Genomic DNA, 14,598 nt, shown 5'->3' on the forward strand with positions numbered 1-14,598 from the left:
ACAAGAGAATCATAAATTGGGAGCCAGCGTGAGCTATATAGCAACTCTATCTATAAAATATGTTATCAAACCACATATTATGTGGTCTTCCATTCAAGAACAGGACTCAGTATTGTTGTATTTGAATGTAAAAAGGTCAGTCTTTGCTAAATAAGTAAATAGCAACCAACCAACCAAGCAAACAAAAAACCATATGTAAATGTTCTAAATGGAGATGGTCAGACAACCCAAGCCTTCCCACCAAAGGCTCAGGCTACTAGACATGTGTTGAATATCTGGCTTTGGAAATGCTTTCCCTGGGAATCTGAGGAGAAAAAAAAAAAAAGGACTGTTTTTGTTTTGTTTCATTTTACCATAAAACCATAATTTCATTAGGTGTGGGAAACTTTGTAACTAGCCCTGTTTTTGCTCTGAACTTTGTCCCAGCACACACATCCTTTTATTTTAGAAAGATCATTTCCTACTTGAACTCAGTTCTTCTCTATAAACAGGAATGCTCTCCTGTGTCTGGGAAATCTTAGCAAAACTTTTTTTTGTTGTTGTAAGAATTATTCTTTATATATATAAAGAATATAAATATTCTTTATATTAATTTTCCTTCTCTCCTTCCCTCTTTTCCTCTCCCCTGAGTACAGACGGAACAGTGCCTCAGTTCTCTTTTCAAATTCTAAGTCTGCATGATCAGACCTTTTGAATCTCAAACACTGGTTTTCCAGGTCATAAAACAAATGAAGGACTGGAGAGATGGCGCTGTGTTTAAGAATACACACTGCTCCTTTAGAGGACCCCCGCTCTGCTAGCACCCACACCAGGCATGCTCAGTCTCCTTTAACTTGGGGTCCAGGGCATCTGTTACCCCTTTTCAGACTCTTCACTTACACTACTTATACCCACACACAGACCACGCAGTATACATATAGTTAAAGATAAAAATAAACCTTTAAACAATTTTCAAAACTACTTGGTGGGGGCGGTGAGGAAATGGCTCTCTGGTTAACGGCACTAGCTGTTCTTTTGGAGGACCCAAGTTTGAGTCCCAGCATCTAGGCGGTGGTTTACAGCGTCTGTAACTCCAGTTTCAAGGGATCTGATGCCCTCTTTGGGCCTCTGTGGGCAGTAGGCACACACGTGGTACACAGACATACATGTGAGTAAAACATCTATATATGTAGAATAGAAATAAAATACTAAAACTGCTGGTACCTGCGTGGCTTTGAGACTGACCTTTCTGGGGTGACAGGGAATGAAGAAAATGACAAATTCCGGCCATGTGCTCTTAGAGATATGCCCCAGCGACCTGACTCTCAGCGCACTCACTAGGAACAGCGGAGGCAGGAAGCAGGTTAGTTCATTTCAATAGGGGTTCCCTGCAGAGATCCCCTGTTTGTATTTCTGGGCTAATAACATGATTTCTGCTCACTTTTAAATCTATCACTATAGAGCAATTTTATCGTACTATGAAGATATTTGGGAGCATTTGAATAAAATAATGAAGTGATTGTTAATTCCAGTATTTACTTAAATTGACTATATATCTCCTTATTCTATTTAACTTTCTGGAAAAAAAAAACAAAAGCTCATGATTAGTGAAAAGGTATAATTAAAACTGTATATTTCTAGAAATATTTTTAGAGTATTAGAAAATGGCTTCAATTATTTATTATATATTTTATTGCCTGGATTTTGTTATTTTGATGGTTATCTGCATGTATGTATATATATGTGTGTGTGTGTGTATAAAGTGTGTATGCTGTGTGTATAATCCTCTGTGTGAATCTGGGCATGTGTGTGCTATACCAACCATGTAAAGGTCAGAGGACACTCTTAAGTTTTGGTCTCAGTTTTCTACTTTGTATTTTGGAAACATATTTTTGTTTGCCTGTTGTTGTTTATTTTTCAACTGCTCCAAACTCCAGGATATCTAGCTCTTGATCTTCCAGGGATTCATCCGAGAATGTAAATTTTTTCCACTTAGAAAGTGCTCAGAGGCCAGTGTCTTCCCTGCTCCTTAAGTCCTTGGGATTGAAGGATCTTTTTTCACCAAAATGTTACCAGCACAAATTAGCCTGCTTACATTTAGGCCAAATCCCTTCCCACCTTACATCTGAAGGTGACTCAGACCCGAATCAAGACCAACTTCTTATAAAGATGGCTTTTCAGAGTACAACAACCCTTGCCGATTTTCTCTCCAAGAGCTGTGGTGTAGATATGTAAGGTGGCAGGCTCAGTTAATTATTAACCGCAGGTCTGCGCCTCCTGCACCTCCGGTTCCCTATCTTGACAGCTCGGCTGCTTTCATGCTGTGGAAGCACTGACCGGAAAGTTGATGTAGGTGTTAAGCTGGCCCATGCAGAAGTGATGGCATTTTCTCTGTCTCCTTCCTTTTCACCCTCAGTACCCTGGGGATTAAGGCAATCTTTCACAAAGTAAAGAGGTGGAAGCACACTTAGCACAATAACATGGCAGATCAAAGTGAGAGGATTTGGCCTGTCTTGGGGAATGCTCCCCTCTCTCCTCAGGTGAGCATTTGAAGGTTTGTTTCTCTCACGAACGCAGTGAGGAGCTACCAATGAGGAGCATCTCCGCTGTGTCGGGGCAGTGGGCAGAAGCTCACAACCATGGCTGGCATATGTAGCTGGTGTTAAAAATCATGAAGCTAAACCGAGGTGACCGTGCCATTCAGGGTGATGAGAAGGAACCAGGAGAAGGGATGTCTGTAGTGTCTTCTGTAGGATTGATGTGGACACCTCAGAAAAGGCAAAAAGAGAAAAAAAAAAAAGTGCCTACAGCTCTTTTTTGGAGTCTACTCATGACCAGTAAGTTTTAAGTTGGTCTCATCCCTGATTAAATAACACAAGCACGCGCACACACACACACACACACATGTAGCCATTATATAAAAAACTGAAGTTATGTCAAAACATAGGAGAATCATAGCTCAGCATGAAAACCTTAATTATGGGTGGGACACTTTAAAAAATTATTTTGTATTTTTCTTTTGATGAATATCTAGAATCTCAAAGCTATCATATAACCATAAAAAGCTCCATTAGCTCTTTTAAAGGTAAAGGAAAGGAGAAACATAAGGGAAAGGGCAGAGAGGAGAGGAAAGGGGAAAGGAAGGAGGGAAGGAAAGGGCAGGGACTCTGGTTTGGAAAATGTCTTGTAAGGTGGTCAGGACACACAATGCGATTATGCACTCTTTTAATAATACTGGTCTCATTCCAGATTGCCAGGAGCGATTGTCTATGAATCAGGGAGTAAATGTCCTAAAATGAAGCCTACCTAAAATTATCTTCTTGGATTATGTTCACCAGGAAATCTATGGCTCCTTAAAACACTGGATGCCAGGGCTACAGATTCACACCAAATGCCTCAGCAAATCTGAGGAGCTCCTTTAAGACAGGCAGGCTCCCCAACCTTGGGCCCATTCATCTTTGCCACTTCCTGTTTTTTAAATCACCATATTTAAAGAGGTTCCTTTATGTCTATGAGCTCCTTGCTTATAAAAGCTGATTCTTAGGTGTGCTGTGTTTCTGACACCTAACTGTGTTTGGAAGATAGCATTCCAATTCCTGTTTGTTGAACTGGATCTACTGCATTGAGTTGTAGCAATACAGCCACGATCACAAGTCAGCCAGCTTGCTTGTCATGAGGGTTCAGGGACTATGAGAGCTCAGTTCGTCAGTGCCCTTTGGGTAAGGATGGATCATTTGAGTGAGAAGGGAGGGAGAGGAGCATTCGCAGTCCATTAATTACAGCTGGCTTCCCTTTGGCGATGCTTCCATTTTCTCTGCTATTATTTTATAGTGCTCACTGCTATATGGTCATCCTAATAGAAAAGAGAGAGAGAGAGAGAGAGAGAGAGAGAGAGAGAATATGTGTGTGTTGTCTTAAGTCTTTCTCCTAAGGCAGGGGGAGGGAATCAGTGTTGTGTGTTTTCCCAGAGAGACACTGTTCAGAAACTTTTCCCAAAGGACCACAGATCTGATTCATTTTTTTTTTTTTTAGAATTGCTTCAGCATTGTTTTGTTTCTACCCTTGCTAATGCTCGTAAAATTCATGCCATAAAGAAATAAACTTTAGAGTACATGAAAGGATAGACCTCATGGCTATTTACTCTCTTGGCAATGATTTTGCTCTAAGCTTCCCCAACTGGAAGCTGGCGCTCCAACACAGCTTTCATTTCCCCCACAGTGTCACACAAAGGGATACTTAGTATGGTTCCTTTACAGCGTAACAAACTTCTAGTAAGAGGATGGTACCAAGTCCTTTCACCAGCTCTTCCCTCCCCGACTATTAATGGGGAATGTCTAAAGACACAGCATTCTACTGCTGTTTGGCTACTTGACGGCTCTACTGCTGGGTGACTGCTGAGTGGGAGACACTTTCGTGTCTGTTTCCAAATGCTACCCTTTCTATGGTTTTCTTCTACCATGAGTACAGTAGATGATACTCAGTCAGACCTGTAAACTTGAATCTGACAGATTATTTGGGTTTTGGACTCCATCTCGCTGACACTTACTAAACTTTATTGTCACACGGGAAATCTACAACTCATCAGAGGCCACGAGAACGCTCTTATCATCGCTACATACGACGGGGGGTTCTTGTACATCTTCTGCACAGCTCTCTTCCTTTGGGGGAAGCTGGGAACTGAGCTCAGCTTCCAGCTCCTCAATCTTCCTTTCCTTTTCCTCTAAGACTTCTTCAAGCTGAGTGATCTTCTCAGTCTGAAGGGAGAGCTGGGTGGACAGCTCCATGATCAGGCTAATCTTCCTGTCACATGCTTCCACAGGTGGGAGACCGCCACAGAGCACTTCCACTGAGTTGGACGCTAAAGCAGAGACAAACAACAAAGGAGAAAAGTCATTTTCCAGACTCAGAGAGAGAAGATGAAAATGCTTCATTTCTCACGTTCTCGAGAGAGACAGCCCAGATGCTGCATCATCTGGCTAGACACACTGAAAACAGACTCTAGATCCCAAAAGGGGAAAGATTCAGGGTGCTCCTGGAAGAATGTGGAAGCTTCTGGAGAGGGAGAAGAGTCAGTCCTTGCCAACTCTTTATTTTATTTATTATTATTATTATTATTATTATTATTATTATTATTATTATTAGAAATGCAATTTAACTTTCAATTAACCATGGGAATGAGCCGACCTTGAAAATACAAACCCAGCCATCCCAGGTTTTATCTTTTACCTCCCCCAAAAGAATCGTTCACAAGAGCTTCCATAAAGAAAACGGTGCTTCAAATTAGGTTTTTGTGTGCCTGAAAAACAACAGCAAAACTTGCCATTGCTCCTTTTGGGGGATATGGTGATATGCAAAGACTAATTTCCCAGATCACGCTTCAGAGTTGCCAGGAGTATAATTTGAGCCCAGCCAGGGAGTTGCTTGGAAAGGATCCATTACAGAGGTTCAGTTCTTTAAGGTCTGAAGAGTAGTCAGCATTTTAAAATAAAACGGAACGCCCTCTAGGACACCAGTTTATCCAGTATTGTGGTCGTTGGTGAATCTCTGAGCTGAGGATGAAGAACTGAAGGAGGAAAAGGTGGGTCCAACAATGAGGTGAAAGAGTCCTAGGAAATGAATCTCATGACTCAGCCAAACGTGGGGCTTCTGAGGAATGAACTCCATATTGTCAGGCTACGGAAGTGCCATCCTTTACCACTTCTGGAGTTTTCAGCATCAAACTTCTCCGAGTTATGTAAAAAGCAGACTTAGTGGTGCTAGAGAGATGGCTCAGAGCTTAAGAGCACTGACTGCTCTTCCAAAGGTCCTGAGTTCAATTTCCAGTCAACCACATGGTGGCTCACAACCATCTATGATGAAATCTGCTTTCCTATTCTGTCGTGCAGGTGTACATGCAGGCAGAACTCTGTATACATACATAATAAATAAATAAATCTTTAAAAAAAAGCAGACTTAGTTGTAAGTATTAAGTGTTGTCAAGGGCTTAGTTTAGGCATAATGGAACCAAGAGCATCCTAATACATGGCCTTAATGGTTAATATAATATAACCAAAATTCCACTGTTTTCTCCATTCCCAGTGAAGACAAACCCCAGGACCACATCTGATATACTATTGCCAGCCATGGATAAACAGGCTTTCTATACAAGCCAGAAGTGATTACTAGGCCTGTATTTCTAGCACTCAGGGGGATAAGACAGGAGCATTGCCATGAGTTCTAGGACAGCCAGGGCTATAGAGTGATAGAGTGAGGCGCTTACTACACACACACACACACACAAACACCTATACCTACACCTGCTGTAAACCTGTACCTGCTATTCATCCATGCTCTCTCTCTTTCTCTGTGTGTGTGTATGTGTCCAGGTAAAGAATCACCTAAATTCATCAGTGAATAAAAGTTAGCGGCCATCAACACCTTCCTGAAGGATCTTGGGTGGACGCTTGAGCTGTACCCAATGGGTCACAAAAGTGATAAGGAGACACCAAGCCGTTCTCTGATCATAGAAATTATTATTGCAACTCAGCAAATTTTGAGGATGTCTGGGAAATTTTAGTTCTCACTGTGTGGAATCCTAAGGTGGGCATTGAAGGACATGGTGATTTGCTGAACTCTCTTAAGCTGAAGAGTGACAAACGGAGCTGAGGAGGCACACAGTGGTCTAGGGCACAGACTGCTTATCTGCACCTGTGCCTGGAGCTAAAAATCCTCCCGCTCCTACAGGATCTTATAAACTCTGATACTCTCTTCTGGCATCCACGGGCGCTGGCACACACAGGGCACAGATTCACAGAGACAGACAGATTGGCAGGCACACACACACACACACACACAGTAAAAAATTAGTTTAAAGAATGATTTGGTTCATTGTCCCTATAGTAGGCATATGCCCTCAAGCCCACAAACGCTCTCCATACAGCAGGGGCTTTTCTTAGCTGGTGACATACCAGGGCCAGCTTTTACAGCTGGCCAGAGCTCTCCTGTCAGCTACAGTAACCACACACGGCCAATAAGCAAATCGGTGTGGCTATTCTGACTTGAGATGTGCTATGAATGTAAAATAGGTATCAATTTTTAAAAACTCAGCTCAGAAAAATGCGACCTATCTCATCATTTTTGGTTGATTGTTATTAAAGTAGGAATATTTTGGCTGTCTTGCATCAGATAAAGCATGATATTGAAATTTGTTTCATCTGTGTGTTTTTAGTTTAAAAATGTAGCTTGGGAAGTTTAAAGCACATGGCTTGGGTTTGTGAAGCTCTTATATTCCTGCTGGGTAGTGTCAGGCAGGCATTTCCTGCAGGTGCAGTTTCTGAGACTTAGGTGGCTATTTTATTTGTAGATTCTACATAGTTACTCAGCCCTCACAGGTGTTTTGGGGAGAGTAGGGTTGATCACTCTCAACAGATAATTTTTTTTGTGTCCCCTGACTATGCTGGCTTGGCATGGTTACTCATGGGCTGAAGTAAGTTTCAACAGTAGTGGACAGAATGAGATGAAAACATGCAGCAAGGTGAAATAGTGGACAGAGGCTGAGGAGAGCACCACCATGCTGTGGGAGGGGGACCCCACTTGGCAGCCCAGGAGTGGAGGGAGACGTCTCCAGAGCTCCTACCCTTGGGTGTGTTCGGCTGCTCATACCAGAAGGATCACCTTGAGCCCGCTGACAATTTTTTCTCTCCCCAGCTTGTCTTTAACTGATGTGTGAAAAGAAAAACCAGGGTGCAGTGCCACTGCAGAAGGTGCCTGGTTTATCTCTCTCTCTTTTTTCCTTTCTCCTTCTCCCATGCCTCCTTTCTTTCTATGATGAATGGAAGTAGATATGGTGAAAGATTTCGATAGTCTGAACTGGGCTATGCAACGTTATAGAGAAATACCTTGATGATCCACTTCTAATGATAAAGGGGCAAAGTACAGCAACTGGAGGCCTTACGTGACATTAGATAGTACACCTATATAATTGCTCTGAAAGAAAACAGCAGAGAGAGAAAGTGGAAAGAGAGAGATGGAGAGACACATAGGGTTCAGATGCTTCAACAAAGTGTTACACACTGGTTGTCTCGGGCAATGGGCATTGTTTCTCATGGTTCCAGAGATGGGACATCCCAGGTCAGGATGGCTGGGCTCTGAGGAAGCCTTTTTGGCTTGTAGACGGCCTCCTTCTGTGTCCCTATGGCAGGGTGAGAGACTGAAAGTTCAATAGTACTCTTCCTCCCACTTGTCTTTGACACAGGGTCCTATGTAGCTCAAGCTACACTCAAACTTGTGATCCTACTGCCTCTGTCTCCAAAGCACTAGGATTACAGGTGTCTGTAACCACATCCAGAAAGCATCTATTTTATTTCATGTTTTTTAAATTTTGTGTGTATGGATGTTTTACTTACATGCATGTCTATGTACCTGGCAAGAGACCTGAAGACCTCCACTGTGTTGTTTCTCTGTACGAAATCAAGAGGCTGGTTGGGAGACAAGCTAATGCATATGTATGCCAAAAGGGGAATTTCTTGAACAAGCAATTTCATTGTTAAACAACCCCCAACAGACATATAACACAAAAATATCTGCTCCATTTGTTGTGTGTGGGAACTACGCATGTGCCGTGGTGTACATGTGAAGGTCAGAGGTCAACCTCAGCTGGTGCTCCTTGTCTTTCGCTGTGTTTGAGACTGTGCTCTTGTGGTTTGCCGCTATGCTATGTGCGGCAAGCTAGCCTGTGAGCTTCCAGAGGTTCTGCTGCCTTTGCCTGACGTCTCACGATGGGAGGGCTGGGGTTACAGACGTTTGCTCTCTGTGAATTCTGGGAGGTGCTTTACCCAGCGAGCCATCCTCCCATCCTCCTGCGTGTCCATCGTCGCCTAGCTGTCTAGAAGACTGTCCCAGGCCACAGCGGTTGCTTTTTGAACACAACTACTAATCATTATTTTTCCTTTTCAACAGCAGCAGTCTCTCATCTGAGACAATGCTTAGGTCCTGACAGCTTACATGTCCCAAAACTCCAAACGCTTGCCGTCTTCCCAAGACTTCTGCCGGCAGATCAGATAGATAACCGCCACCCGCAAAGCCATCATGGCTTGACATGGATGGTCTTTCATCTGACCAGGAAAAAAAGGTCTCGTTTCATAGCCAGAGTTTCCAAGACAGAGACAGCCACAGGGAAAGGGCTGTCTGGGTGTGAGAGAGGCACAGGCCTGACTAGCCACAGCTGGAGTGTGAACTTGTCGCACCAGCAGGAGCTTTTGTCAGCATTCAGCAGCTTTCATTATACCCTCTCTTTCTGCCTGCACTTAAAAATAGAAGTGAATGGGCTGGGAATGTAACTCAGGGGTAGAGAGAATGCATGCCTATATGCACAAGGCTGTAGACTCAATCCTCAGACCAGAAGGGGGCAAAAAGACGTTAAAGAAGAATAAAACTGAGAGTTAAAGGTTGCAACAAGGAAAATATAGAACAGTTTACCACTTTGTGAAATACTGTCTGCTGGTTTCTGTGATGCCTGTTTGACTCCCAGCTGTGAATAATTTTCTGGAAACATTAGGAAATAAGACATATTTGGAGGAAGTAGATCTCCGAGGGCATGCTGTACAAGGCTATATCTGATTCCCATTCTCTTCTTTGCACCCCGCTTCTTGACTGCTATGACATGCCCTCCAAAGGCTCCTCCAAAGGCTCCCATGCATATGCTCTGCCCAAGTGCAAGGCCTAAGTGACCATGGACCCAATGCTCTGAAATCAATTAAAATCCTTTCTTCTCGTTCTTGTCAGGCACTTAGTCACAGCGATGAGAAAAGTGGTGGAAGTCAGGCATGTTTGGCAAGGTTTAGAGCAGGGAAGAACAGGAGTGCTCTTGTATCTAGCCTGAGTTGCTCACTTTTCTGTGTTCGGCCTCGAAGCACCACAGGCTAGAAGAACTGTGACCTTTGCCTTTGGTCATTTCCATCTTCTCGTTCATAATCTCATTGTCCCCACTCTTAGCACTGTGCCCCCAAGAGAATTATACAAAAATAACCAATAATACTTAAGTAGGTTAGAGCAGAGGGAACTACATTTAAAGGGACAGCTTAGAATCTGAGAGCTGGAATGAATTTTGAGGGCAATCTGCTTTTGTTGATAGCCACTAGAGGAAATATGCAAAGTGCCACCATGATCCTCTAATCTGGTGTCCCTCCGAGTTTTCATATATTAGCCACTGAACTGAAACTAATGAATAAAGTTTGCAACTTGTCAGGACTGTGGATACAAGCTTAGAGAGATAATGGACAGATACAAAGCTGTTATGATGGACGCTCTGAGATGGGAGCAGGACAAACCCACTGTTGTGGAGTGTAATATTACACCAGAAGACGTATAACATGGGAACATCAGTTTGTGGGTACAGGAGTTCAGATCATGCAGAATGGGGGCCCCAGGAAATGGCTTTTTAACACCCCTTGCTAAAGATGGTGTCCCTTTAAGTCCTTTTACCACTGTCACCCCAAGTATTTACCTAGCTGAGGACCACTGTCTGGGGTTTGTGAATCAAATAACTCCAACAATGTGGCATGCTTTATTTTCATTCCCGTTTCTAGCAATTAATGATTGAGCCCCTGTGCACAGAAAATGAGTATGAAATGATGCTGGCTCCTGCAGCCATGCTCTGCTATGGGGCATGGGAGTGACAGGCCGACGTGAAGCCCTAAAGGTCAGGATTAGCAAGAACAAACACCTCCACTGGCCCTCACGGTGACAGTTTACTTTCCTCTTTGTTTTTCAAGCGGATGCCGAGGCTGCCAAGTATTTACTCAGTAAGAAAGACTCAGCGTTGAGGTGATTAAATACCTCATCGTAGAGCCACTCAGGATTACTGTTCAGCCTCCAAGGCTGCGCCAGCCTCCTCCTCTGTACAAATGCCCATCACTCTGAGTCACTGAGGCTGTATATGCTTGTCAACATCTACTGGGGAGTCCAGGTTCACCCCTTGTTATCTTTGGGCTTCCCGGTTGGCACACCCACTTAAATAAAAAAAAATGAAGAAACAAAAATCTTCCTAGTTTTCTATCTCTCTTAATAATCATTTGTGAATGAAAATTCTCTGAAAGAACTCTCTGTGTGTCTCTGTCTCTTTCTCTCTCAGTTTCTTTCTGTCTCCTCCCTCCCTCTCTCTCTGTCTCTTTCTGTCTCTGTCTGTCTGTGTGTCTGCATCTGTCTCTCTGTCTCTGTCTCCCTCTCTCTTTCTCTCTCTCTCTCTCTCTCTCTCTCTCTCTCTGTGTGTGTGTGTGTGTGTATTCTTCTATTTTACCAGCAAACACACAGATTGCTATTGTCTTGAAGTTCACTCCATCCTACTGCTTCCGTGTTTTCATTTGCTCACAAAGACCAGTCTCTATGGTGCCAGAAAAATGACTCCAGAGGATTTTCAATTTCCTTCTACCAAGCTGTGCACACTGAGAAAACTTCTAAAGTTGGCACCTGTTAACTGATTTGGCTAGAATTAGAAATACTGCACAAATAGACGTTATTAGTAGATTGGTTTAGATAGGTTTGGTTCCTTAAAATATTAAAACATAGTACAATATTTGCTATCAGTTTTTGATGATCAGCCATACAATAGGATTTTGGTCAAAATAAAAATACTGAAGTTGCAGACTAAAGAAAATACTGAGCTTAAAAATATCTACCTGTTTTCCCAAGTGCCTTGGAAGATAAGGAAGACCTAGTTGAAAGCACGATGCATTCCTCGGCCTCAAGGATACTGCTGTTTTACCTCCTGAAGCATCAGAAGAGAGTCTGAGAGCACTGAGGGATGGAGGGCAGGAAAACAGGGCCCACAGAAAAAGTTGGAGGTAGTTGTTTCAGTGCTCAATAGAGTCCTAGGTGATGTAATGCCCATGTGACTAGCATTCACAACACAAGACTGGAGGCTGGATAATTTGTACACAACAGAAAGTTGCTTGGAATATTCTGTGAACTCAAGAACCCTAGGGTTAAGGCTTCAATTCAGTTAGGTGTCTGGGAACGGTCCTTTCCTTGGAAATAGCACCTTCTAGCTGACCTCACAGGGTGGGAGGGACAGCAGGCCTCATCCACACTGTAGGGATTATATTCAAAGGTCTCACCTTCATGGCCTATCCACTTCCTAAAGGCCTCACTGTCTAACAGCACATTGGGATTTAGCTCTCAGCAGGCATCACCATAATACTGCAGAAGTCTCCAGAACCAGAATAAGAGGTCTAATTGATATGAAAGCTTTCAGGACCTGGTTAGGGATCATGGAGGCTGAAGATAATTCCTCATTACTGAAGAAACATACATTTCAGACACAAACTCTGAAGAATCTGAGCCTCCTTCCTGACAACTAGCATTTGTGATCTCAGGAGATGCTATGCAAGCTTCCAATGGAGGATGCAATAGCAAGCAACAGCCCTATCTGGTTTCCTGATGCCTATGAACTTCAACAATGACCATCATGGCCCAACAACCCTTAGTGTGCAATACTGGCATGCATATCTTGATGGTAACCAACAGTTCTCTAGAGACTTAAAGCCTGCTAAATAGAGGGAAATCATGCCTAGTCCCGAAACCTAGTTAACTATCCAGACAGAGCCAGTGAAGTTGTGTGTCTTTGAAGAGAACCAACTTCTACTTTATTAAATATAAACCAGCACAATTCCTAATGGCATCCTAAATATGTATCCTTAAACTCACTGGAAAGTGTAGTTCTTACCTCTCATTAAATTCTTTTTGAAACAGGTGGAGACTGTTTCAAAAAACTACAGAAAACCAAAATACATAGAAAAAGTGATTGTGTGGTTACCAGCCCCTACTGATAGATCTACACCACAACTTCTGCACCTGAGTGAGGCTCAGGAAACATCATGGAAAAGGGGGCAGAAAAATTGTTAAGAAATTGTTAAGAGAGAGACAGGAAATCCGCTTTGAGATTGTGTCTTCTAGCATGTGCTCAGGGAAACCACACCCATGAAGTCTCAGCACCATGGCTGCCTAAACATGACCTGAATAAGAACAACACCAATAAACATGTTAGCATGAAAGGGGGAAGTCTAATGGGGCCCCAACCCTAGGCAAAGAATGACAGATAACTAAGGAATGCTGAGAGCAAGATAGGGGAAAAGTCTTCTTTGTGAAGATCTTCCTTATAGTTATACAATATAGCTTGGTTATCCAATCCCACTGGTCACTCCTGAAATTATATAATACTAGTAATATATATATATATATATAATATATATTATAGTATACTATATATACTATACTATAGTATACCTTAATATATAGCATATCTATATGTACATATAATATATATGAATATATACATATATGTATATATGCATATGTATATATACTATATGTATATTGTATAGTATATAGTATATATGTGTATATGCATAGTATATATAGTATATATATGTGCATATATAGTACATATAGTATATATACTAATATATATTATATTTGTATATAAATATTTACATATATATTAATAATATATAATATATTAATATAGTATAGTATATATATTATACTATATATAATATAGTATATGTTATATATATACTATATGTATACTATACAGTATATAGTATATACTATACACACATATATAGTATATACTATGTATAGTTTATAGTATATATATAAACAATTAAGGAAAAAGAGGCTATAAGTTTGAAAGAGAGCAGGGAGTCACATGAGAGGAGTTGGAGGAAATTAAAAGAAGAGGGAAATGATGTAATTGTGTTTTAATTTCAAAAATAAAAGTAAAATAAAATTTAAAAGATGATACTTAGATTTCTTCCTCAGGCACATTTTTTTTTCAATCAATCTTTTAACTACTGCATTAAAGTAGTAATGATGATATTGAAGAAACCTGGAATACTAATTTGATCTCACATACTGAACTTGCTTAGGAAACTGAGTTACATGAATTAGAATTTTGCAAAGGGGACACTCTAGGACATGTCGTATACTAACCAGACTTGTTAAAAACTACAGAAATTCAGGGAGGCAGAGTCAGAGACAGGCAGATCTCTGTGAGTTTGAGGCCAGCTTGGTCTACAAAGTGTGTCCAGGATAGCCAAGGCTGAACAGAGAAGCCATGTCTTGAAAAAACCAAACCAAACCAAACCAAACCAAAGCAACAACAAAAAACAAAACTACAGAAAAAATACTGTACATCTAACATAACCAAAGTTTTGTTTGCTGAGAATATTTTTCTGTTAAGATTTGGTCAACTAAGATTGCTACCGATGAAGCTCTATTCCCATAGCAAAATGAAACAGCCCCGGCTCAAAGCTTGCCCTTAGGTCCATTCCGATATCTCTCTCTCTCTCTCTCTCTCTCTCTCTCTCTCTCTCTCTCTCTCTCACACACACACACACACACACACACACAGCTAGTCCTCTTTGAGATCTGAGGGTTGGATTCTGGAAGCCATGAAAATGATTCTGACACCTCATCAAACTAGGCTTCAGTCTTTTGGGTGGATGGATCAGAATGCCTGGGAGTCTGTGTTTTCAAAAAGATCCATAGGTGATTCTGAACAGCCAGGTTTCTGCTGACCTGTGTGAAGAAGCATGCTAGCTTGAGCTTTTGGCTCAGTCTTTAAAAGGTAGGCTGGCAGGC

The 14,598-nt window shown here is 41.8% G+C and overlaps 1 protein-coding gene across 1 annotated transcript in view; it reads right to left on the reverse strand.

The window, feature by feature from the left end:
* Nucleotides 1-4,384: 4,384 nt before the first annotated feature.
* Nucleotides 4,385-14,598, reverse strand: part of Ccdc192 (coiled-coil domain containing 192) — a 195,934-nt gene continuing 185,720 nt past the window's right edge. The window contains exon 7 of the mRNA XM_021661825.2: nucleotides 4,385-4,837. Within this exon, the coding sequence (XP_021517500.2) occupies nucleotides 4,551-4,837 (287 nt within the window). The 3' untranslated portion in view covers nucleotides 4,385-4,550. The remainder of the gene's footprint in view (nucleotides 4,838-14,598) is intronic.

The sequence above is a fragment of the Meriones unguiculatus genome, chromosome 2 (genome assembly GCF_030254825.1).
Source record: "Meriones unguiculatus strain TT.TT164.6M chromosome 2, Bangor_MerUng_6.1, whole genome shotgun sequence".
Taxonomy (NCBI): Eukaryota; Metazoa; Chordata; class Mammalia; order Rodentia; family Muridae; genus Meriones; species Meriones unguiculatus.